The sequence below is a fragment of the Cavia porcellus genome, unplaced genomic scaffold, assembly GCF_034190915.1.
Source record: "Cavia porcellus strain 051 isolate PalLab524CR breed Dunkin Hartley unplaced genomic scaffold, mCavPor4.1 scaffold_22, whole genome shotgun sequence".
NCBI classification, from domain to species: domain Eukaryota; kingdom Metazoa; phylum Chordata; class Mammalia; order Rodentia; family Caviidae; genus Cavia; species Cavia porcellus.
In genome coordinates, this window is record NW_026947505.1 from 48,190,974 (window position 1) to 48,217,601 (window position 26,628).

Consider the following 26,628-nt stretch of genomic DNA (forward strand, 5'->3'; position numbering starts at 1 on the left):
ACTGTACAACAGTATAGAAACAGGATCTTTTGGGTGTTTAGATCATAGTGGCTCTGTACTCATGAATGGACTAATTAATTCATGGATTAATGGGTTACTACAGAAGCGATTTTACTACAAAAGCTTCTCTGGCACACCTGCTCTGCCTCACCAAATGAAACCCTCCTCTCTGTTAAAACGTCATAAGAAGCCCTCCTCAGGTGCCAGCATCATGGACTTCTTAGTCTCCAGAATTGTGAATAAACCTCTATTTTTCATAAATTATCCAGTTCCCAGCATTTTATCATAGTAACAGAAAGTTTACAAGACAATATTTATTCCATATGTGAAACTAAATTCAGAATTATCTTCCTTAAATTAGTATAGAAAGCTTCTGTCAATCAAAATCCTGGCCATTATTGTCATTGTTAAAATATAGTCATTGTAATGTTTGATTATGTTATGAAACAATGATTGCAATTTTGCTCTAGTGTAAATATCAGTACAGACTAATCCCAAATGTAAAATTGCTAAGTTTATTTGAGCAAGTAAATATCTCACTAAAACTATTGTGATTGTTTCATGCTTTGTTATTCCTATTCTGTTCTATTTAACAATGATTTGTTTAGCACTCATTTAAATGCATAATAATCCAAGATTTTGAAGTAGTATGTACTGCATAATCATTGAAAACTGTAAAATTTGACTGAAATGCTTTTCTAGGCATAAACTTAACCATTTGGGCTGCTCTGTATGTATTTATATCTTATCTCAATAGATGTTTCTGCAAGCAGAACTCTCCTGTAACAGGAATAACACACCTTAGTTTGCTGTATGACAGGTGAAGGATATTGTATACACTGATTTTCAAGTATGGATAAGAGTCTGACAATTACAAAGCTACACCGGGGTGTTGTGGGGAAGAGAATAAATCACTTTAATCATTCAGTGTCTCTAGTGGGTGTGATGGGACAAATACATTCCCAGTTTCATCCTGGTCCTGTTTATAAATTCTCTCCTTCTCCTCTCTCTTCTCCACAGAGCAAGAAAGGGGTGTGTAGCAAGTGTTTGCCCTTGTCCACCTTTGGTAGACAAGCTACTTACTGGTATCTTTCCAGTGTACAGTGTATGCCCCAAATCTGACATTTCTAACATCAAAACAGGAATAGACATTTGAATCACAGTTAGGTAGAGGCATAAAGGGCTCAGAGCTACTGAAGCAGCACAGAGCTAGTTCCGTGAAAAATACCTCTCATGGAATGGGGAGAAAGGAAGGGCTCTGAATAAAACAATCAATACTTACATGATCATTCATAATTAGGCGAGAGCATTGACTGGCACTAACTCAACTTACTGGTCTAGTCCCAGTATCTTGGGAGCAGGAAAAGACTGGAAACAAAAGCAGTTTATTTTTGTACTACCTTGGAACAAGAGAGCCCTTGGGAGGAAAATGTTAAGCCACAAAACTTTAATGTATCGGGATAGCTTTCTTGAAAGATTACATGGGATTATTTTAAACTCTTCTTTCTTCTCTAAGTGAAAAGCAAGGATAGTGGCAATAAAGTGCTGTTACCATTCAGTATATTTTCTGACTCAAAGAATAGAATGACTTCAGTCACCATATATGGTTTAATTCCATCTAAGTATAACCTTATATTTCTTAGTAAATCAGTATCTTGGCTCTATAAAAAAAAGAAGTGTAGTACTTTTCAGTCATTTCTTAATTGAAAACATTCACAAGACATGTAATAGTAAAGGATAGGAGGTAAAATTTAGGGTTTCTTGGGAAAAGAAAAGTATTTATTTCCGTCTTGCGTTTTGACCCTTGCTTGATTTCCACTATGCAATTCCTAGCTCATTCCTATATCTTCCTTGAGTTTGTGAGTTTGATCCTGTTTCCAGAAATCTTTTGAGAGTTTTTATATTTATTTTCCTCCAAAGGCCACACTGCAGGACTTTGTAACAAAACACACTGACAAGCTCAGATCCACTGTTTACACTCTTCTTGCTGAGATTACTTGTGGCCCAAACTCCTCCGCTCTGCCTGATCCCCAAGTTACCATTTCCTTTCTTTGACTTGGCCTGTTTTGAGATTGAATCTCTGACCAGGGTGCCCTTTACTTTTTGCCATTAGTTATGCTGTCTAGTAGGCTCTCGACTCTCAGACGGACTACAGTAGTGGAACTAACGGAGATAAGGCCTTAATTTTTCTTGCCTGTCAGTATCTGGAGCAAGTTCCTGTCTGTTTTTGCAAAAGAATATGAGTACATCATTTAAGATCAGGACTTTCAGTTCTTAGCTCCTGAATTCTAAGTTTTCAGTTTCTGCATGCACAGATTCTTGTCTCCAAGACGGTGAAATTAATTCCTACCATCCTAAGTGCTTTTAAAAACGTTTTTGTTTTGAAACAATTATAGACTACAGATATAAAAGGAGTACAAACTGCCTCATGTAATCATCAATCAAGCTCCCTAAGTGGTAATATCAAGATGATTGTTATAGTATATCACATGTAGAACACATATAGTGATAAACTGAGTTTAATATCAAAGTCAAGAAATTAGCTCAGACCTCTCCAAACATCCACCAGCATACGGGGGGAAGTCATTTTTATCTCTCTCTAGCCAATCTTATTAAGAAAAAGAAACAAAAATTCAAATTCACACAATAAGGACTGAAAAAAGAAATTACTACAGATCCCATGGAAATTCAAAAGATCATGAATACCTGCTTTGAAAATCTCTACTCACAAAGGGTGGAAAACACAGAGGAAATAGACAGAAACATATGAACTACCAAAGCTCAACCAAAAAGATATAACAATTTTGAATAACCCAGTATCAGCTATTGAAATAAAAAATGTGATTTAAAACTTACCAACAAAGAAAAGCCCAGGTCCTGACAAATTCACAGCTGAATTCTACAAGAAATTTAGAAAAGATTGATGACAGTACTCCTTAAACACTTCAATGAAATTGAAAGGGAAGCAATCTTCCCTAATTAATTCCTGGAGTCAAGTATTACTCTGATACCAAAGCCAGAGAAAACTCAACTGGGAAGGAGATCAGCCAGTCTCACTAATGAACATTGATGCAAAGATTCTCAATAAAATACTGGCCAATAGAATGTAGCAATTCATCAAGAAGATTATACATGATGATCAAGTGGGATTCATTCCAGGAATGCAGGGATGGTTTAACATACACAAATCAAGCCAAAAACAAAAACCACATGTTCTTCTCAATAGATTGCAGAAAAAGCTTCTGATAAAGTCCAACACTTTTTCATGATTAAAAAAAAACCCTACAGAAACTCAGAATAGGTGGTATCTACCTGAATCTCATAAAGGCCATTTACAACAAACCAACAGCCAACATTATACTAAATGGAAAAAAAAAAATAAAACTGAAAGCTTTCACTCTAAAATCAGGCACAAGACAAGGATGTTCCCTATCACTATTCCTATTCAATATAGTTCTGGAAGTATTAGCCAGAGCAATCAGACAGGAAAGAGAAAAAAAAAAAAAAAGGAATAAAGATAGGAAAGGAAGAAGTTAAAATTATCACTATTTGCAGATGACATGATAGTCTATATAGAAGACCCAAAAAAACTCCATTAAAAACTCCATTAAAAGACTATTAGAAATAAATAAATTCAGCAGGGTAGCTGGATACAAAGTCAACATTCAAAAATCAATAGTGTTCCTGTACACAAAAAATTCACTGAGAGAGAAATTATGGAAATATCACCCTTCACCACAGCATCTAAAAAAATGAAATACTTAGGAATCAACCTAACCAAGAATGTAAAAGACCTATAATGTTAAAAATAATACTCATCTAAAAAAGGAGATTGAAGAGGATATTAGAAAATGGAAGGATATCCCTTGCTCTTGGCTAGAATGCACCTACATTGTGAAAATGGCCATACTACCAAAGCTGTTATACAGATTTAATGCAATCCCTATCAAAATACCATTAACATACCTTACAGATCTAGAGAAAACACTCCTAAAATTCATATGGAAACAGAAGAAAACCAGAATAGTAAAGGCAATTCTGGGCAACATAGGCAAGGCAGAAGGCATCTCAATTCCTGACTTGAAACTATACTACAAAACTACACTGATAAAATCAGCATGGTACTAGCAAAGAAATAGACCTGAGGATCAATAGAACAGATAAGATGCAAACACAACTACAAAGACACTCAGCCACCTTATATTTGACGAAGGGGCTAAATATGTTCACTGGAAGGACAGCCTCTTTAATAAATGGCACTAGGGGCCAGGGATTTAGCTTAGTGGCATAAGTGTTTGCCTGGAAAGTAAAAGGTTGTGAGTTTGATCCCCAGTACCCACCCCCCCAAAAAATAGGTGTTGGAAAAATTGGCTTTCCACATGCTGAAGACTGAAACTAGACCCATCCCTATTACTATGTACTAAGCTAATGTAAAAATGAATCAAAGATCTAAATTTTAAAATAGAAACACTAAATCTAGTAGAAGACAAGGTAGGTAGAAATTTTGGAGACAGAAGTAGGCAGATTAATTCATGAACCAAATGCAAACCACATGGGAAACACTTCAAAGAATCAACAAGTGGGATCTCATATTATTAAAAAGTTTTTGCACTTCAAAAGAAATCACCAACAATGTGAAAAGAAAACCCACAGAATGGGAAAGAATTTTAGCCAGCAACTCCTCAGACAAAGGACTTATATCCAGAACATATAAAGAATTGAAAACATCAAGCCCCTCAAATTCAAAGACCCTCTCCAAAAATGGGCACCTGAGATGAACACACAGTTCTCAGATGAAGATGTATAAATGGAAAATAAATACATGAAGAAATGTTCACCATCACTAGTCATTTGAGAAATGCAAATTAAAATAGCATTGAGATTTCATCTCACTCCAGAAAGAATAGCTGCCAGCAAGAAATCAACTGATAACAAATGTTGGCGAGTCTGCAGGAAAAAAGGAACACTTCACTATTGGTGGGAGTGTAGACTGGTGCAGCCACTATAGAAATCAGCATGGAGATTCCTCAAAAAAACTAGGATTGGAAGTTCCATTCAATGCAGCTATTCCCCTCCTAGGTATTTTCCCAGAAAAACTGAAAAGGTCATGTCACAGCGATATATGTGAATCAATGTTTATAGCAGCACAATTTGTAACAGTTAAGTCTTGGAAACAACCAAAATGCCCATCAACCACAGACTGGATGAAAAAGATGTGATTATTTTTATACAATGGAGTATTACTCAGCATAAAATAGTATGATCTTGAGGCTTTTATAGGTAAATGGAAGCAACTTGAGACTATCCTCATAAGTGAAATAAGTAAGACTCATATTTGTAAATATCACATTGTCTCTAGTGTAAAAAAGAATAAAAGCAGAAGGAGTAATAAGATCCAAAATGTATAACAGATAATGTAAAAATGAAATGACAGGAAAGTGTTTTAAAGGATGTAAGTGTAGGTATGCTTAAGTCTGTAAGATAGATAATCATACTATTAAGTTTTTGTTGGCTCACTGAAAAGAATTGTTTGCACTGCCATTGCTTGTCCAGGTATATACTTTGATTTTGTAACTTGAACAATTATTTCTAAGATGACAATATGTAATTTATCAACTAGTGATTTCTTAGTGCTATTTTTTTGGAATTCTGTATTTTTACCTTTATCTGTAGTTTTTCTCTAAAAAAATCAAGAAGTTAGTAACAGCATATTACTAACTTGACTACACACCTTGTTTTAAGTTTTAGCCTGTATTCATATAAACATGTGCTACAGTTCTATCAATTTTATATCATATACTTTCATGTAACAATCAAGATAGAGAACTATCCCATCATTCCCAAGAATTCACTTGGGCTATTCTTCTTCGTATTTCTGCTTTCTTCTACCTACAGCCCCTGCCCTACTCCCAATCTGTTTCCTATTAACCACTATTCTGCACTCCATCTCTAAAGTTCTATTACTTTAAGAATATTATATAAATACTATTGTACATTTTTAACATTGACATTTTTCACCAAGCATGAGGTCTCTCTAGGTATGTTAGTTCATTCCTAGTTACTGCTAAGTGTAATGTATAGATGTATCAGATTCCATTCAACTGTCCATTCAACTAAATGGATTGTTGCCCACATTCTGGAGACAAGTTATACAAAATTTCTACACCTATGTAAACTGCAACAGAGACTGGGAACAATCTACCCATCATGTAAGATTTAGACTGGAGATGAGTTGTTTACAGTATTTTTCTTATTAAACCTACTGTGAACATTTTTTGTAAAAATTTTATGTGAACATAGTTTTTATTTCTTTAGAGTAAATGCCAAAGAGTACAACTGCTCAGTCATATGGTGAATGTACGATAAATTGCATAATGAACTGACAAAATATTTTCCAGAGTCATGCAATTTTACGTTTTTACCAGTAAGAGACCCATTTTCTCAATATCCTCATAAACATTTGATATGTTCATATTTTTCATTTTAGCAATTCTAGTAGATACATATTTCAGTGATCTAATTTGCATTTTCTACAGGTTAATGTTGAATATATATATTTATGACCATAGTTGCCATGTGTTGTCTCCTACAGTGAAATGTTAGTATCTTTGCCTATTTTATAATTAGATTGTTTTTTAATATTATTTAAGGTTGAATATATAATGGCTTTACATATTTTAGATATAATTGGTAGTTTGGTTTTCATTCTTATAACAGGATCTTTTGGAGCACAAACTTAACTATTGAGTATTTTCATTTATAATACTTTTGATGTCTAACTTCACTTACAGGAGAAACTAACAACATGTATCTTTATGTATTTGAATCTGCATAAGAGTTGGAAGGACAGTTAGCTTAACAAAAATATGGGGAATATGTGGTAGGTAGACTTGGAAAAGGACAGAGCTGTAAATTCTCATTTTTTTATATTACTTGATTTTTGAACTAAAGGAATGTATTTTAAAAATAAAGCATGGGCTTTTGGAGTTAGATGGCAATTTCAACACAAGTTCAACATATTAGTTATTGTACCTTGGTAAAGTTAAACAACTTTGACCATGCCCAGGGAACTTCTTTCAACCCGAGGAAAGAGGCAGCAGGAGGTGAGTTCCAGTGTGCAGCTGGGGAGAGTTTAAGACCATTGCTCCCAGCAGTTAAGTGCCTGCCCAGCTTCCAGACACACTGGCTTAGGCTCAGGAGATTTTGCAGGACTATCTGGACCACGTCCAGCTATCTTCTTACAACCTGGGGAGCCGAGGTCACTCGAGGTGAGTTCCAGCACATGGTACTGGCCTGAAGGGAATTTAAGACCATTGATCCCAGCAGGTAAGTGCCTGCCCAGCTTCCAGACACACTGGCTTAGGCTCAGGAGATTTTGCAAGACTATCTGGACCACGTCCAGCTACCTTCTTACAACCTGGGGAGCCGAGGTCACTCGAGGTGAGTTCCAGCACATGGTACTGGCCTGAAGGGAATTTAAGACCATTGATCCCAGCAGGTAAGTGCCTGCCCAGCTTCCAGACACACTGGATTAGGCTTGGGAGATTTTGCTGGCCTGACTAAACCATGCCCAGCCACCTTTGTCCAATCCAGAGAGCTGAGGGGATGCAAGGTGAGTTCCAGTGCATTGGTGCTAGCCCAGAGAGATCTTTGAATCATCACCCCCAGTGGTTAGGAGCCCACTCAACTTCCTGGAACATGGTAGGTGGCACTGGAGGTCCTGCGGGCATCACTGGGCCACACTGTGCAACCTTCATTCAGTCCCAGGAGCTGAGGGCATAGGAGGTGATGTCCAACAGGCCCACGAGCAGCTCTGGAACATCTCTTGAAACAAGGAAATATAGGAAAATGACAAAAGACCAAAATGAAATCTCAAACCTCCATCCCATCCCAAGAAAGCCTAGGAGCCATGTACATAGAAGAAAATATAAGCTATACACCTTGTTAGCAACTGAAATAAAGAAGCAACTCCGGGAAGCTATAAAGGAACTCAAATTACAAATAATCTCCCAGGTAAAAGAAGAAATGATAAAAGTAATGAAAGAAATTCTGAACACATTTAAAGAAGACGCAGTTAAAAAATTAGAGGAACAATGCAAAGACAGAATCCCTGGATGAACAACATAAGAAACAGACTGACTACATGAAGCAGATTCAAAGTGATATACAGGAAATTAAAAAACTCCATTGAAAGTTGCTAAATTGCCTCAATGAAAGTGATGATAGAATTTCAGACCTCAAAGACAAGATTGCAGCTAGTGAACAGGAAAATAAATATCTTTTAAAAAAAAAAAAACAAGGAATCAGGAAATAACAACTCAACAACTGGAAGATGATGCAAAGAAAAACAACATAAGATAGGGGTAATTAGAAAGAAGAAGACAAAATAAATGATATCAAGAGGCTTTTGATAGAAAATTTCACAAACATGAGAATAGAAACTGACATTAGGATTAGTGAAGCAAACAAAACTCCAAAGAGCCATAACCAAAATAAAACTACATTCAGACATATAATAATCAACATCCAAGAAATCCAGCATAAGACCCTAATATTAAAAGCTGTTAGAGAGAAAAGACAGATCACCTATAAAGGAAAGCCTATCAGAATCAGAGCACACTCCTCAACACAAACAATGAAGTCAAAAAGAGCATGGAGTGAAGTATTTCAGATCCTAAAGGAAAACGTCTTCCAACCCAGATTGATGTCTGGGTTGAAGGACTGCAAACCTGTCCTTCAAAATGGATGGAGAAATAAGATACTTCCATGACAAAGAAAAGCTGAAGACCTTCATGATTACCAAACCAACTCTGCAAAGAATAATGAAAGACATTCTAGACACACGTAGTAAAAAAACCACTAAGCAAGGCAGACAAACAGAATGGAAAGGTAAAGCTACAACAGCAGAAAGATAGCATGTCAATAATGAACCAATTATAACAGTTATAACCATTAATGTAAACGGACTCAATTCACCAATTAAAAGAAACAGACTGGAAGAATAGATCAAGAAACAACATACAACCATATCTGTCTATAAGAAACCCATTTAACCCAAAAGGAAACTCATAAATTGAAAGTCAAAGGATGGAAAACAATACTTTATACAACAGGAATCCAGAAAAAAGCAGTGGTAGTTATTCTGTTTGCAGACAATGTGAACTTCAAACAAAGAATGATCCAAAGAGATAAAGAAAGTGACTACATACTAGTTAGGGGAAAAACTTCAACAGGAAGGGATAACAATCTTAAATATATATGCACTAAATTTCAGAGCACCCAGCTATACAAAGCAACTATTAACAGACATGAAAACTCAAATAAGCAATAACACAATAATAACAGGAGACCTTAACACACCATTGACACAAAGGGACAGATAAACCAGACAGGAAATCAGCAAAGAAATAACAGAATTAAATCACACCTGTGAACAAACGGACTTGATAGACGTATACAGAGTGCTCCATTCAACAACATCAGAATATACATTCTTGTGAGCAGTACATGGGAAATTCTCTAAAACAGATCATATTCTAGCCCACAGAACATATTTACATAAATGCAAAAGAAGTGAAGTTATGTCATGTATGTTATAGGATCACAGTGCCATGAAACTAGAAATTAATGATAAAGAAACTGCAAAAACCCCCCAAACACATGGAAATTGAATAATACACTCCTATGCAATCAGTGGGTCACAGGGGAAATTAAACAAGGAATTAAACAATATCTAAAAGCAAATGAAAATACAAATACAACTTACCAGAATTTGTGGGATGCAATGAAAGCAGTCCTCGGAGGAAAATTTATTGCACTGAGTTCCCACATCAGGAAAACAGAACAAACAAAACTAACAACCTGATGCTACACCTCAAACATTTAGAAAAAAAAGAGCAAGTCAAGCCGAAAGCTAAAAGAAGGGAGGAAATTATAAAAATCCGAGCAGAAATTAATGCAATAGAGACTAAGAAAACAACCCAAAGAATCAATCAATCAAAGAGTTGGTTCTTTGAAAGAATTAATAAAATTGATAAGCCGTTAGCCAAACTTATTTTAAAAAGGAAAGAAACAAACTCAAATTCATGCAATAAGGAATGAAAAAGATGAAATCACTACAAACTCTGTGGAAATACAGAAGATCATCAACACCTATTTCAAATACCTCTACTCTCATATGTTCAATAAAACAGAAAAAATGGTCAGAATCCTACAAACATGAACTACCAAAGCTAGGTCAAGAATGTGCAAAACTGCTGAATAACCCAATTTCTATTAATGAAATTGAAAATGTAATTAATTAGGTCCCTACCTGAAAAGAAGAGCCCAGGCCCAGACGGAGTCACTGCAGAATTCTACAAGAAATACAAAGAAGACTAAATGCTGGCACTCCTCAAAATTTTCAATGCAATAGAAAGGAAAGCAGTTCTTCCTAAGTCATTCCTGGAAGCAAATACTGCTCTAGTAACAAAACCTAAAAAAGATCCAACTAAAAAAAAAAAAGAACTACAGGCCAATCTCCCTAATGAATATAGATGCAAAAACTCTCAATAAAATATTGGCAAATAGGATGCAGCAAATCATCAAGAAGATTATACACCCATGACCAAGTGGGATTCATCCCAGGAATGCAGGGATGGTTTAACATACATAAATCAATAAATGTTATCCACCATATCAATAAAGCCCAAAGTAAGAATCACATGATCATTTCTATAGATGCAGAAAAAGCTTTTGATAAGGTCCAACACTCAATTCATTTTAAGAATCTTACAGAAAATTGGAATACTTGGTCTTTACCTCAATGATAAAAGTTATCTATGACAAACAAACAACCAGCATCCTATTAAATGCCCAAAACCTGAAAGACTTTACCTTAAAATCAGACACAAGACAAGGATATCCCTTATCACTGCTCATATCCAATATGGTACTGGAAATACCAGCCAGAGCAATTAGATGAGAGAGAAATAAAAGGAGTAAAGACAGGAAAAGAGGAAGTTAAATTATCATTATTTGCAGACATGATACTCTAAACAGAAGACCCCCAAAACTCCACTGAAAGTTTCCTACATATAATAAATTCAGCATTGTAGCTGGATACAAAGTCAATACTCACAAATCAATAGCATTCCTATACACTAACAACAAAATCACTGACAGAGAAAGAAGAGAAGCCACACCCTTCACACTAGCATCCAAAAAATGAAATACTTAGGAATTAATCTCACAAAACAAGTAAAAGATTTGGGAGAACTGTAGAGTTTCCAGCAAGCAGGCGGGCGCACACTATCCCTGGAGCCCTGCCTATTTGGGACTCTCGCACCTTCTGGGTGCAGAGTAAGGGCTGGGCGGATCTGGGGCGCCTGTATCCGCCTCCCCATGTGTCTGGAAGACTGTGGATTTCTCAGCAAGCAAGCGAGCATCACCAGTTCCACAGACCCCGCAGCCTGCGGGAAGTGCCCAGTGCACTCTGCCCTAAGCCCAGACTTGTTTGGGACCCTCCAGGCTTCTGGGTGCAGTGAAGTGGCTAAGTGGATCTGAGGCACTTACATCCGCCTCCCCATTCTGGCTGTGCTCTGAGAACTATGGAATTTCCAGCAAGCAGGCAGGCGCACACTCTCCCTGGAGCCCAACCTATTTGGGAGTCTTGCACCATCTGGGTGCAGAGCAAGGGCTGGGCAGGTGTGGGGCACCTGCATCTGCCTCCCCATGTGTCTGGAGGACTGTAGATTTCTCAGCAAGCAGGCGAGCATCACCAGTTCAAGTCCTGCAGCCTGCCATAAGTGAGCAGTGCACTCTGCCCCAGGCCCAGACTCCTCGGGACCCTGGAGCCATCTGGGTGCAGTGAAGTGGCTAAGTGGGCCGCAGGTGCCTACATCCACCTCCCCATTCCAACTGAGCTCAGAGAACTGTGGAGTTTCAAGCAAGCAGGCCAGCACACAGTGTCCATGGAGCCAAGCTTATCTGGAACTATGGAGTTCTAAACAGGCAGAAGATGGCCACTAGTTCCAGAGGCCCAGCAGCAGGGGGAACTGTATGCCAGAGTCCCAGGAGCTGCAAACATAGAAGTGGATTTCCAACAGACCCTGAGGAAGCTTTCGAGTAACACTTGAAACACAGAAATATAGGAAAATGACAAAACGAAAGACCAAATTACAACCTCAAACCTCCAACCCATCTCAAGAAGGCCCAGGAGTGATGTATATAGAAGAAAATACATACCATACACCTCAAATATCGGACATAATAGCTACTGAAATTAACAAGCAACTCCAGGAAGCTTTAAAGGAATTCAAACTCGAAATAATCTCCCATGTAAAAGAAGAAATGATAAAAGAAATGAAAGAGATTCTGAACATAACTAAAGAAAACACAGTTAAAAACCTGGAGGAACTAAACAGAAAGATAGAATTCCTAGATGAGCAATATAAGAAACAAACAGAATACATAAAGCAGATGCACAGAGATATACAGGAAATCAAAAACTCCACTGAAAGCTGTAAAAACCACCTCAATGAAAGTGAAGATAGAATTTCAGTCCTTGAAGACAGGATTGCAGCTAGTGAACAGGAAAGGAAAGATCTTTTAAAAATAACAAGGAATCAGGAAATAATTCAACAACTGCAAGATGATGCAAAGAAAACATACGATTGATAGGGACTAATGAAAAAGAAGGGGACAATATAAAGGATGTCAAGAGGATATTTAGAGAAATAATAGCTGAAAATTTCCCAAGCATGAGACCAAAAACTGACATCAAGTTCAGTGAAGCATATAGAACTCCAAATAGTCATAACCAAAATAAAACTACACCCAGAAATATAATGATCACCATCCCAGAAATCCAACCCAGAATAGATTATTAAAAGCTGTCAGAGAGAAAAGACAGATCACTTATAAAGGAAAACCTATCAGAATCACAGCAGACTTCTCAGCACAAACAATAAAGTCAACAAGAGCATGGAGTGAAGTATTCCAGATCCTAAAGCAAAATGATTTCCAACCTAGAATGATGTACCCTGAAAAACTATCATTCAAAATCCATGGTGAAATACGATACTTCCACGACAAAGAACAGCTGAAGAATTTCATGAACACCAAGCCAAGCCTGCAAAAAATATTGACAGTTTAGATACACAAAGGAAAAAACCATTAAGCAAAGCAGATAATTAAACAGAACAGAAAGATAAAGATGCAATACCAGAGAGATAACATGTCAACAATAAACCAGATATAAGTTATAACCATTAATGTAAATGGTCTCAATGCACGAATCAAAAGAAACAGACTAGCAGAATGGATCAAGAAACAAAATCCAACCATATGCTGTTAATAGGAAACCCATCTAACCCAGAAGGATACTCACAGACTGAAAGTCAAAGGATGGAAAACAATACTTCACACAACAGGAATCCAAAAAAAAAAGCAGGAGTAGCCATTCTGTTTGCAAACAATGTGAATTTTAAACCAACAATGATCATAAAGGACAAAGAAGGTCACTACATACGCGTTAGGGGAAAACTCCAAGAGGAAGAGATAACTATCTTAAATATATATGCACCAAACTCCAGAGTACCCAGTTATATAAAACAACTATTAACAGAAATGAAAACTCAAATTATCAGTAACACAATTGTAACAGGAGACCTTAACATGCCATTGACACCAAGGGACATATCAACCAGACAGAAAATGAGCAAAGAAATAACAGAACTGAATCACACCTGTAAACAAAGGGACTTGATAGACATATACAGTATGTTCCACCCAACAACATCAGAATATACATTTTTCTCAGCAGTACATGGGTCATTCTCTAAAATAGACCATATATTAGCTCACAGAACATAGTTAAACAAATGCAAAAGAGCTGAAATTATCCCTAGCATGTTATCAGATCATAGCGCTTTGAAATTGGATATTAATGATAAGAGATACTGCAAAAATCCCCCAAACACATGGAAACTGAATAACACACTATTGAGTAATCAGTGGGTCACAGAGGAAATTAAAGAAGAAATTAAACAATACCTATAAGAAAATGAAAATACAGATACAACTTACAGGAATCTGTGGGATACAATAAAAGCCGTCCTCAGAGGAAAATTTATTGCACTGAGTTCCCATATCAGGAAAACAGAACGAATACAAATAAGTAACCTGATGCTACACCTCAAACAGCTAGAAAAAGAAGAGCAAGTCAAACCCAAAGCCAAAAGAAGGGAGGAAATTATAAAAATCAGAGCAGAAATCAATTCAATAGAGACTAAGAAAACAATCCAAAGAATCAATGAATCAAAGAGTTGGTTCTTTGAAAGAATAAATAAAATCGATAAGCCCCTAGCCAACCTTATTTTAAAAAGGGAAGAAAAAGCTCAAATTCATGCAATAAGAAATGAAAAAGGTGAAATCACTAAAGACTCTACAGAAATGCAGAAGATCATCAACACCTATTTCGAAAACCTCTACTCTCAAAGGTTTGATAACACAGAATTCCTAGAAACATATGAAGTACCAAAGCTAGATCAAGAGGATGTAAAACTGCTGAATAACCCAATCTCCATTAATGAAATTGAAAATGTAATTAAGTCCTTACCTACCAAGAAGAGCCCAGGCCCAGACAGATTCACTGCAGAATTCTACAAGAAATACAAAGAAGACTGAATGCCAACACTCCTCAAACACTTCAATGAAATTGAAAGGGAAGCAATCCTTCCTAAGTTATTCCTAGTCATTACTCTAGTACCAAAACTGGAGAAAGACCCAACTAAAAAAGAGACCTACAGACCAATCTCCCTAATGAACACAGATGCAAAAATCCTCAATAAAATATTGGCAAATAGGATGCAGCAAATCATCAAGAAGATTATACACCATGACCAAGTGGGATTCATCCCAGGAATGCAGCAAAGTCCTCCATTCATAACTGGTTGGTTCAACATATGTAAAAATAAATGTTCAACATAAATAAATCACTAAATGTAATCCACCATATCAATAAAGCCAAAAGTAAGAATCACTTGACCATTTCTATAGATGCTGAAAAAGCCTTCGATAAGGTCCAATATTTATTCATGATACGAATTTTACAGAAAATTGGAATAGATGGTCTTTACCTCAATATAATAATGGCCATTTATGACAAACCAACAGCCAGCATCATACTAAATGGCCAAAATTTGAAAGCCTTTACTTTAAAATCAGGCACAAGACAAAGATGTCCTTTATCACCACTCCTATTTAATATAGGACTGGAAGTACTAGCCAGAGCAATTAGACAAGAGAGAGAAATAAAAGGCGTAAAGATAGGAAAAGAAGAAGTTAAATTATCATTGTTTGCAGATGACATGATACTCTATGTAGAAGACCCCCTAAACTCCATTGAAAGACTCTTAAATATAATAAATAAATTCAGTAATGTAGCTGGATACAAAATCAATACTCAGAAATCAATAGCATTCCTATACATTAACAACAAAATCACAGAGAGGGAAATAAGAGAAACCACACTCTTCATACTAGCAAGCAAAAAAATGAAATATTTAGGAATTACTCTCACGAAAGAAGTGAAAGACCTACACAGGGAAAATTATAATACACTGAAAAAAGAAATAGAAGATGATCTCAGAAAATGGAAAGACATCCCTTGCTCATGGATAGGAAGAATAAACATTGTGAAAATGGCCATTCTCCCAAAACTGTTATACAGATTCAATGCAATCCCAATAAAAATACCATCAACATACCTTATAAATCTAGAGAAATCACTCCTAAAATTCATCTGGAACCAGAAGAGACCTAGAATAGCAAAGGCAATTTTAAGCAGCAAAGGCAAGGCAGGAGGCATCACAATCCCTGACTTGAAGTTATACTACAAAGCAACAGTAGTAAAATCAACATGGTACTGGAATCAAAACAGAGCCGAAGATCAATGGAATAGATTAGAAGATACAATCACAACTACAAACACACTCAACCACCTTATCTTTGATAAAGGAGCCAAGCAGGTTCACTGGAAGAACGACAGTCTCTTTAATAAATCGTGTTGGAAAAACTGGCTCTCCATTTGCCGAAAACTAAAGCTAGACCCATGCCTATTACCATGTACTAAATTAAAATCTAAATGGATCAAAGATCTGAATATTAAAACAGAAACATTAAATCTATTGGAAGACAAATTGGGTAGAAATCTTCAAGACATAGGAGTAGGTAGAGAATTCATGAACAGGACTCAAACCGCACAGGAAATTCTTCCCAGAATCAATAACTGGGACCACCTCTTATTAAAAAGTTTCTGCATGTCAAAAGAAATCTCCAGCATAGTGAAAAGAAAACCCACAAACTGGGCAAAGATCTTAGTGAACTCCCCCTCAGAAAAGGGACTTTTGTCTAAAACATATAAAGAATTTAAAAAACTCAAGACACCCAAAATTCAAAGATCCAATCCAAAAATGGGCATGTGAGATGAACACACACTTCTCAGATGAAGAAATACAAATGGCAAATAAATACATGAAAGAATGTTCATCATCACTGGTCATTAGAGAAATGCAAATTAAAACCACACTGAGATTCCATCTCACTCCTGAAAGAATGGCCAGGATCAAGAAAACCACCAACAAATGCTGGAGAGGCTGTGGGGAAAAAGGAACTCTCCTGCACTGTTGGTGGGAGTGTAGACTGGTAAAACCTTTGTGGAGGTCAGTCTGGAGATTTCTCAAAAGGCTGGGATTGGAAGTCCCATTTGTTCCAGCTATTCCACTTTTAGGCATATTCCCAGAAGAACTGAAAGCATCATACCACAGTGATATATGTGCACCTGTTTATAGCAGCACAATTTGTAATCGCCAGATCTTGCAAACAACCCAAGTGTCTATCAACTGAGGAATGGATAAAAAAGTTGTGGTATTTCTATACAATGGAGTATTACTCAGCTATAAAGATCACATTGAGATATTTATCAATAAATGGATGCAACTTGAGACCATAAGTGAAATAAATCAATCTTGCATGTGCTCATACCGAATAGTTTCCCTAATGTAAGTAAATGATTCAAATATATACAAGTATGTGGTAACCCATGATTCCCCATTATGTGGCCTTGAAGCCTTATATAAAGTTTTCACTTATTAATTGGAATGGCTTTATTCTGGGTTGCTTGATATTATTGCCTGTGATGAAATGAACAGCTATTTTGAAGAAAATAAGTCATCATAATAGCTAGTGCTGATTTACTATCATCTTGTTTTGAAGCCCCACCAAACTATGGCTCTTCAGTCTCCATTGGTTTTATTATGAAGTATCTTGCTGGATTTTATTATATGTGACAGTATAAACAAAAATTGTTACAGGCAAAGAGATAATATAGAAACCATTGTTCATTTTCTGTTAGCTGGTTCTAAATACCCTACAATGATTTCATTCACTTGAATGGTTTTACACTGACTTGATATGTTTGAAGCTATAGTATATGAAGTTATATTCAAATATTTCAAGGAAAAAGACACTATGGTAGCTTATGTCGGGTTATTTGGTGGTGAAGCACTAGGTTGCTGAAACTGTCATGCTTTGACCTGTATTGTTATGTTGTTATGTTGTCCTCTTTTATCTCAATCTCTCCCTTATTCATTAAGAAAATTTAGTTATTTTTTTATGATTTTTTAATTAAGGGGAAAAATAAAAAACATTAGCAGGATATATTATAGTAACTTTTTTGATTTCCTATTAACTTGAAGTCCTGTAATACTCTCGCTATCTTGTTTTGACTGATTAGATTCTGTTCCGTTCTGTATGACAGTATCAAGTTTGAGGGTATAGGCAACTACTTTGAAGGCAATAAGATTCACTATGATGCCCATTCTGGTTTGACTATTATATCCTTTGGAAGTCCCGTAATGTTTACAAGGTTTAGGTTTTATTGGTCTTGTTCTCTACTGTTTTGTTCAACTTTATAATACGTAATGAGATAGACAATTCTTTTTAAGGAAGCAAGAGGCATTATGGTAACCATTGTTGATAACCTTGTACTCTGTTTTTACATCATGTGCTATGTCTATCCTTGGTTTTGACTGACAGCTTTGTTTTGCTGTATTTGACTTTATTCTCTTCAAAAAAAAAGTAATAAGAACTAAGGAGTAATAAAACCCCAAATGTGTAAATTTTGTTGTAAAAAAGAGAGGAAAAAAAGTGCTCTAAAGGATACAACTGCAAGTGTGTTTAGGGGTCTTAAATAGCTGACCATATTAATGTTTTTGGTTGGATCATTGAACACAACTGTTTGCAGTCTCACTGTTTGAATGTCCACTTTGTATGCTTTGATACTGTGACTTGAGCAACTATCTCTAAGATGATAGTGTGTAATCTATTAACTGGTGATTTCTTACTGGTTTTTTTTTTTTTGTAGTTCTGTATTACTTGTACCCTTACACCACTTTGTTTTGTTTTTTCTTTTTCCTTTTAAATAAAATTTTTTAAAAAAAGAAGTAAAAGAGTTATATAGGGAAAATTATAATACCCTGAAAAAGAAATTGAAGAGGATCTCAGAAAATGGAAAGACATCCTTTGTTCATGGATAGGAAGAATAAATATTGTGAAAATGGCCATTTTTCCAAAACTGTTATAAAGATTCAATGCAATCCCAATGAAAATATCAACAGCATCCCTCATAGATCTAGAGAAATCACTCCTCAAATTCATCTGGAACCAAAAGAGACCTAGAATAGCAAAGGCAATTCTAAGAAGCAAAAGCAAGGTAGGAGTCATCACAATCCCTGACTTGAAGTTATACTATAAAGCTACTGTAATAAAATCAGTATTTGTACTGGAATAAAAACAGATCTGAAGATAAATGAAATAGATTTGAAGATACAACCACAACTACAAACACACTCATCCACCTTATCTTTGATAAAGGGGCCAAACATGTTCACTGGGAGAACGATAGTCTCTTTAATAAATGGTGCTGGAAAAACTGGCTCTCCATATGCCGAAAACTAAAACTAGACCCATGCCTATCATCCTGTACTACTAAACTAAAATCTAAATGGATCAAAGATCTAAACATTAAAACAGAAACACTAAATCTACTGGAAGACAAAGTAGGTAAAAATCTTGAAGACACAGGAGTAGGTAGAGAATTCATGAACAGGAATCAAACTGCACGGGAAATACTTCCTAAATCAACAACTGGCATCACATCTTATTAAAGTTTCTGCATGTTGAGAGAAGTCTCCAACGTAATGAAAAGAAAATCCACAAACTGGGAAAAAAATCTTAGTGAACTGTCCCTCAAAGACTTCTGCTAAAACATATAAAGAATTAAAAAAAAAAAAATCAGATACCTGAAATTCAAAGACCCAACCCAAAAATGGGCATCTGAGATAAATATACACTTTACAGATGAAGAAATACAAATGGCAAATAAATACATGAAAAAAAGTTCATCATCATTAGTCATTAGAGAAATGCAAATCAGTACTACACTGAGATTCTCTCTCACTCCAGAAAAAATGGCCAGGGTCAAGAAAACTGCCAACAAATGCTGGAGAGGCTGTGGGGGAAAAGGAACTCACCTGTACCTTGGTGGGAGTGTAGACTGACTGTGCAGGTCAGTGTGGAGATTCCTCAAAGTTGGGATTGGAAGTCACATTTGACCCAGTTATTCCACTTCTAGGCATATTCCCAGAACTGAAAACATCATACCACAGTGATATATGTGCACCCATGTTTATAGCAGCACAATTTGTAACAGCCAGATCTTGGGAAAAAACCTAAATGTCTATCAACTGAGGAACAGATTTAAATGTTGTGGTATTTTTATACAATGGAATACTACTCAGTTATAAAGAATGATCACATTTAGATATTTATAAATGGATGCAACTTGAGACCATACTCATAAACGAAATAAATCAAACTCACATATATAAATACTGGATAGTCTCCCTAATGTAAATAATGGTAAGAGTACATAAGATTTGATGGTAATCATAATTCTCCATTACTTTGAAGCCTTACAATGTTTTCATTTGTTAGTTGGAATGGTTTTATTGTTTTCTTTGATTTTGTTACGTGTGATGGTATGAAGTTATTTTGCAGAAAACAAGACATTATGGCAGCCATTGCTGATTTAATATCATCTTTCTCTGAAGTCCTACCGTGCTTTTGTGCTTCTATTTTCATTGGTTCTATCATGTTGTGTCTTACTGGATTTTAATGTGATAGTATAAGCAACTTTTATATGGAAAAATGAAATAGTAAAATAGCCATTGTTCATATTACTTGGTACTGAATGCCCTGTAATACTTTCATTCTCTTGAATAGTTTTATACTATTTTGTTATATTTGATATCATTGTATGTGAAGGTATGCTCAACTATTTCAAAGAAAGTGACATTACGGTAGCTACTGTTAACATCCAGTTGTCTTGCTGTGAAGTGCTATATTGCTTACATTATTCTGTTCTGATTTGCTTTGTTCTATCCTCTTTTGTCTAAATTTCTTTAAAATAAAATTTTTAAAAAAGTTAAACAACTTTGCTCATCTGTAAAATTAAAAATACAAATAGATACTAGACCTCAGCAATATTTTAAATATTAAATTAGATAATGTATACAAAGTGAATTATGTAACCAAATTTTGAATCATGAACTAAGAAAAATACCTATTTTAATATAAAATAATTTTGCTGTTACATCAGCTTTCTTTGGTGACATAATGCTTAGTTTTTCCATACTTGTTCTACCAAAGAATTACATTGACAATTACAAAGAATTGCATTTGTGATGTTTTAACAATTAATGCTGCATTTGTTTTACCAATTAATGTACTTTTACACTTATAATAAATGAGTATTTACATGAATTAGCAATAAGCATACTCTCATTATGTAGGAAATATTATCCTAATGTATAAGTGAGCACCCCAGTACTTAAAGAGTTAAAATGACCTGCTACGTTGTCTAGCCAGAGATTTTCTAAGTATCAAGCTAAAATGCTGTAAAATGATTTGCCATAGAACTTCATTTCTTAGAGACATTGCTCAAAGGCTTGATTAATTTACTTCAATATAAATTTTTAAATAAAGTATGCTGAAGGTCCTGCAAAGAAGTCCCGCAAAGTTTATTAACTTAGCATTCTCCAAATTAATTGAACCATAAAGCTTTTTAGAAAAATACAACACGATGCGCATCTTTTGCCATTCCACAGAACGTATTTTAGGAAATCCTGCATTAAGCATACCCTCTGCTAGTTTTAAAATTCTTGGTATTTCTGTAAATTATTAAACTGTGGTGAGTAGCATCAAAGTAGAATTCATAAGAATTCTACAAATAGTTCATTTATGTGGCATCAGAACTTGTACAAACCTTTTAATAACCTAATTAATAACCTTTATGAAGACAGTGAAATATGTAACCATAGAAGGGCACCAAGTTTACACCAAATACGAGGAGAGACTGGCAAAGAGATTAAAAAATATCTTTAATAATCCTGATTTCCACTTTGCATGGTATACTATCCTGAAAAATAAGAAGCAAAGTAATTTTAGGGGTGCACTCTATTTGCTCATGCAAAATAAATGCTTAACATATACAAGAGAATAATTGTCTTTAACCCTACAATTATAGTACTTATTGCTGTATCCTTGTATGGTTCTTACAACATACTACACTGTATTATTTTCTGCCATTTTCCATTAGCCTTCTTTTCCCAGTTCTTGAATGCTATCCTCCGTAAGTCATCCAAATAAATGCTTGTCATTATCACCTAAAATACACACAATTATGGATATACATGTCACAAAATCATCCTATGTGTCCTCTTGTCTAGAAGTTTTTCACTTGTAATATACTTGCAAAATCAGACCAAAACACTACTGTGTTTTATAGTAACAGCTTCTGAGTAATGAGGAAAGTGAGGCTGATCACTGTTATTCTTAGAAGGAAAAGGAAAATTCACCTTTTTATTCCAGCTTGCTTGGTATTTCCATTTTGTTGGGCTGGAAATAAAAGGTATACTGGAGTTATAAAACTTGAATGTTTTTCTCTTTCTGTTGATAAGTGTAGTTAATTTGTTTTAAAGGCATCTCAAAGCTCATAAATAACTGAAGTCGTGACATACGTAACAAGAGATATAGTAGCTATAATTTCGATTCCCCTAAAATTAAAGAAATGCCCAATTGAATTCAGTGACTAAGTTGTTTAATATTTTAACAGAATCATCTGTAATTTCAACTTACAAAATACATTTAAAAGGCTTGAACAAAGGCATCTAATACCGTGAGGTTTCTACTCATTATTATGAGTAGAACTTAACTAAAATGCACTCATTTTCCTATTTTATCATTTTAAAAAGTAATGGTAATTACTTTTTTTTGTCCTAAACTTAAAATATGCCTTTATACTTACTAGAGGTTATTGTTTCTGGAACTTTAAGACTAGGTCACTAGAGAAAGTGACAAGTAATGGAGCAAAATTTGACTTAATTTGAAGTTCACAATTTGATTTTTAAAATGAAAAACTTTGTAATACACTAATTTGCTAAGTTTTTTTTTGGTCACAATTCAGAAAAAAGAAAAAAAAATAAATGTACTTTCTTTACATTAACCAGGTTTCTGTCACTATAACAAAATATCTGAGATAGCTAACTCATAAAAAGCGTAAGTTAACTTTGGCTCATGGTTTTGGAAATTCCGGTCTATGATCTGGCAGATTCATTGCTTTTAAGATCTCTGTTGGGGATCCTGGACTGCAAATGGCCCGGAGACAATGGAACAAGCTCTTACCTAATGGCAAGAAAGCAGGAGGAAGGGTCTCTTAGTCTCCTTCAAAAGCATAACCCCTGAAGCCTTAAGAACTTAATTACATGAAATATTTTGGGAAACTATCAGAAATTTGCCTTCTGCCCATATCATTCATATATCCCAATAGGGTTGAAAAGGAGTGTTTAATAAGTCTAAAAGCACTAGCAGCTACGAAAGAAGATTTAATATATATATAAACACACAAAATGCTTGTTATGCTTCACCTAAACTGAGCCTTAAACTAGTTGGTAGTTACAAAGAGGGTGCAGATAATAACACGTGTTTTCTAAAGCTCAGGCTCATTAGTATAAAGAAATTTGGTTCAATAACTACATCCTTCATGTTAACCACATTCACAGCATTTGCTTTACTCTTTTCTTCCGACCTTTCTCACCATCCCAACTCTGTCAGATCCCATTCCCCTACCACTGTAGTTCCTCTTTAAAAATATTTTATCTTCTTGTATTTAAAGAATACTCAGTAAGATATAAAGGAGGAGAAGAACATGATCTGTATATATGCACAGAGTAATAAGCTGGTGTATATATTTAGCAGGTTGTTTTGGTATCATGCATACCTGAACAATCATCACAAGCACATACATACGTACTATACAGGCATCGTCATGAGTGTCTTAATTTCCTATGTCCAATCCTTTCATCAAAGATTGCTGTCATTTATTCTGAAAACATCTTTTACACTGCCAAATTTTGTATTTCTGGGCCACATTTGTCTTCATTAAGTGATCTTTTTTTCTTGAATTTTCTTTAATTTACAAAATAAATATTCCAATTAAGCAATAAAATTTTTTCATATCTAACAATGTTTGAAACCACTAACAGCTGCTGTTATCATGAAAAAATATATAATGCAGCCTCTAAAAACATTACAGGCAACCAGCTCACCGATACCTTTTATCTGTTGCTCCTACATGAAGCATAATTCTCTCAAAAGCTATCTCCTTAGATCTGAATGAAGGGTACTGAATCCGAGTATTTTTGGTCAACGTTCTTGACTTTACTGCACATTTTAATTATATTCTGTTCTGAAACTCTCTCAACCCAATACTCTGCACATCCATCATTTTTCTAGACTTAAACCTTCTGTAACTATTTTAGTCAGTCTTAAAGACCTCTCCATGCCACTAATCGTTTAATTTAGCCATTTCAAGATTTCCTTTCATTTTATTATGTTTTTCTTATTATAGGATTAAAGATTAATGACTGCAGGAAAAATTTTATTACTTGAGGACAAAACCTACAACTTCCTTGTGTTCTTTGTGTTTTATTTTTGTGGCAATGGTTTATGTTGCTATCATGGAATCATTTATAAAGAAACAAAGTTCTTACCAATCCTGTTCTTTTACTTTACTAACAAAAAAGTCTCCCCTTATCAATGAAACTTAATATAGTAATTCACTATATAAAATAAACCACAAAATACAATTGTTCTAGTTATGATTTTTAAAAGACAAGTGCCAGCAAAAACTTGCAGATATGGAGTTTAGCAAGAAAATCATTATAGCATTTTTAAATATTAAGGTTTCTAGTATGCACAGAATATCAAGTTTCAAATGAAATAAACCAATTACTTCAGGAGGTTTCTTTACAACATCAATAAAATACTATCAAATTCATTTTTTCTCTATTTGCTCAAATACACATAAAACCTTCACAAGTTTACATTTAGCAAACTGTCCCTTTGTTAACAGCAGTCTAACAATGGATATAGCATCAATTTAAACATACTGGTTTTTAGTGCAGCATATAAGAAGGAATAATTAGTAATTTTTCCATAACAGCTTTCAATATAGTACAAGATATCAAGCATACACTAGCAGTGAAATGGATCAAATTATTCTTTATTGAACATCTGTTTATATATCTGCAACTTCTAGGTACAGATAAACCTGAAACACTGAGTTAGTTTCCCTAATAGTTCCACAAACTGAATCGTAGCAGTGAATTACCTACATGTTCCCCGAGGTGTATTCTCCAGAAACTAGAGCATTAACCTTCCCAATTTGTGCATGTACTAAAGCACAGATTTAACATTAAAAAACATTAAACACTCAGAAACAAATCAAACAGCATACTGTAAACAATTTGCACACTGATATATATAATCCAAGTTCACATGACTTCTGATTAAACAAGATAATAGAGGTAATTATAAACCAACAATCTTCCCAACTATTCAACTCTTCTATGTATAACTAAACATTTTTCTTAGAAAATTTTAATACTTTGTGAAATTAATTCTTTCACAATTAGGCTTTTGCAATGGTACCGCTGCTTACCAAAAATAATAATTTTTTAAAATAATGCAAAATAAAAACTATTATCTTGGACAAAGCTGCTCCAAATAGCTAAGTGTTCTTGTTTTCTTTCCACTATAACCCATCGTTTACTACAAAAGCAACAATGTGCTGTCCAAAATGAAATATGACACTCATGCACATGAGGCTTTAAGCAGATCAGAACATTAACAGCCTAATTAAAAAGCAACAAGAACAGTGATGCAACTATTGTAGAAAATGCAAAGTCTGGCCACAAACAGATCAGAAGTAATGACTGATGTGCCTATCATAAGCTCACTGATGTCTTATTTAAAAAGTAGAGACAATAGGTAAATGACAAAAACTCCTGAATTATTTCTCTCAAGTGAAAAAGTTATTTCTTTTAGTATATCCCTCTCAAATTATGCACTTCATTCATATTTTCCTCAATAAGATTATTTAGAAGAGGCAATCTTACTCAAACTTAACCTAGCAAGTTGTCCCTGACAGTTTCACATAAAAAGCTACTAAAATCACAATTTTGATGAATTTAACATTTAAACATACAAACATTATAAACTACAGTAAAGAAATTAGATCCTTTCTTATTTTATCTAGAATGATCTATTACCAAATCTGTTTATACTGTTACAGCAATCACAAATTATGAAAACTGCATCCCAGCTCCACGGTGAACTAGCATCCATGCTTATTCCACATGGGCACCGCCAGTGGTCCCTGCGTTGTCCTTTCAACAATGACAAACTCATCAGGGTTGCCAAATGCCTCATAAAAAACCAACAAATCTTGGATTGCACGCTCCTCAATCTGAAAAGTAGGAGGGGAAAGAAAGAAAATCTGCTTTAACGTTTTTGGATACACCTTTACATGGACATCATACAGCAGAATTACACCAGGTACCGTGGTACCTCGGATCATGAACTCAGTTCCATCCACCATAGGGAGAGGATGGCTGTGTTTGCGCAGGAAGATGGCCACAGCTGTGTTCCTTACCTGATGTAGAATTCATGAATGGAAGCAAAATTTTGCCCAACGCTTCCATTTGTGAACTGAAGTGTTTGTGAACAGAAACATTTGCGAACTGAGGTCCACTGTACCTCACTTTCTCTTGGTAAGGAGAAACCTTGAGGTCTTCTCTAGAATAGCCAGCTTCCAGTGTGGCAGTTAGCATGGAGTTCCAATCTGGCTGGTTTTGAGAAGCACCTTTTGGAGTGTCTGGTGGACACGCAGACCCTGGGTCTACGGCTGGTCCCTCCACCTTCCACTCTGGCATTCCTCCTCTGCTCTCTTCACAGCTTCCATGAACTGAGCATATCTGCTCCACCACACCTTTCCACCACACCTCTGCTTTGGAGCTGGGTGATCACAGATTGAAATGTGAGCATATTAAACCTCTCTTCCTTTAAATTGTACGTGTTGGGTATTGCATACTAGTTGACAAATAAGAACAACTGGTACTTGAGATATAGAGTGATTACTATGATGATATGACAGAAGCCTGTGAAACTATATTGTGGGAGAAGTTT

The 26,628-nt window shown here is 35.3% G+C and overlaps 1 protein-coding gene across 3 annotated transcripts in view; it reads right to left on the bottom strand.

The window, feature by feature from the left end:
- Window positions 1-24,643: 24,643 nt before the first annotated feature.
- The window catches only part of Ibtk (inhibitor of Bruton tyrosine kinase), a 78,267-nt gene continuing 76,282 nt past the window's right edge, over window positions 24,644-26,628 (bottom strand). For all 3 annotated transcript variants that reach the window (XM_063233128.1, XM_063233129.1, XM_063233127.1), the window contains exon 29: window positions 24,644-25,909. In XM_063233128.1, coding sequence (XP_063089198.1) covers window positions 25,778-25,909 — 132 coding nt within the window. In that variant the 3' untranslated portion in view covers window positions 24,644-25,777. The remainder of the gene's footprint in view (window positions 25,910-26,628) is intronic.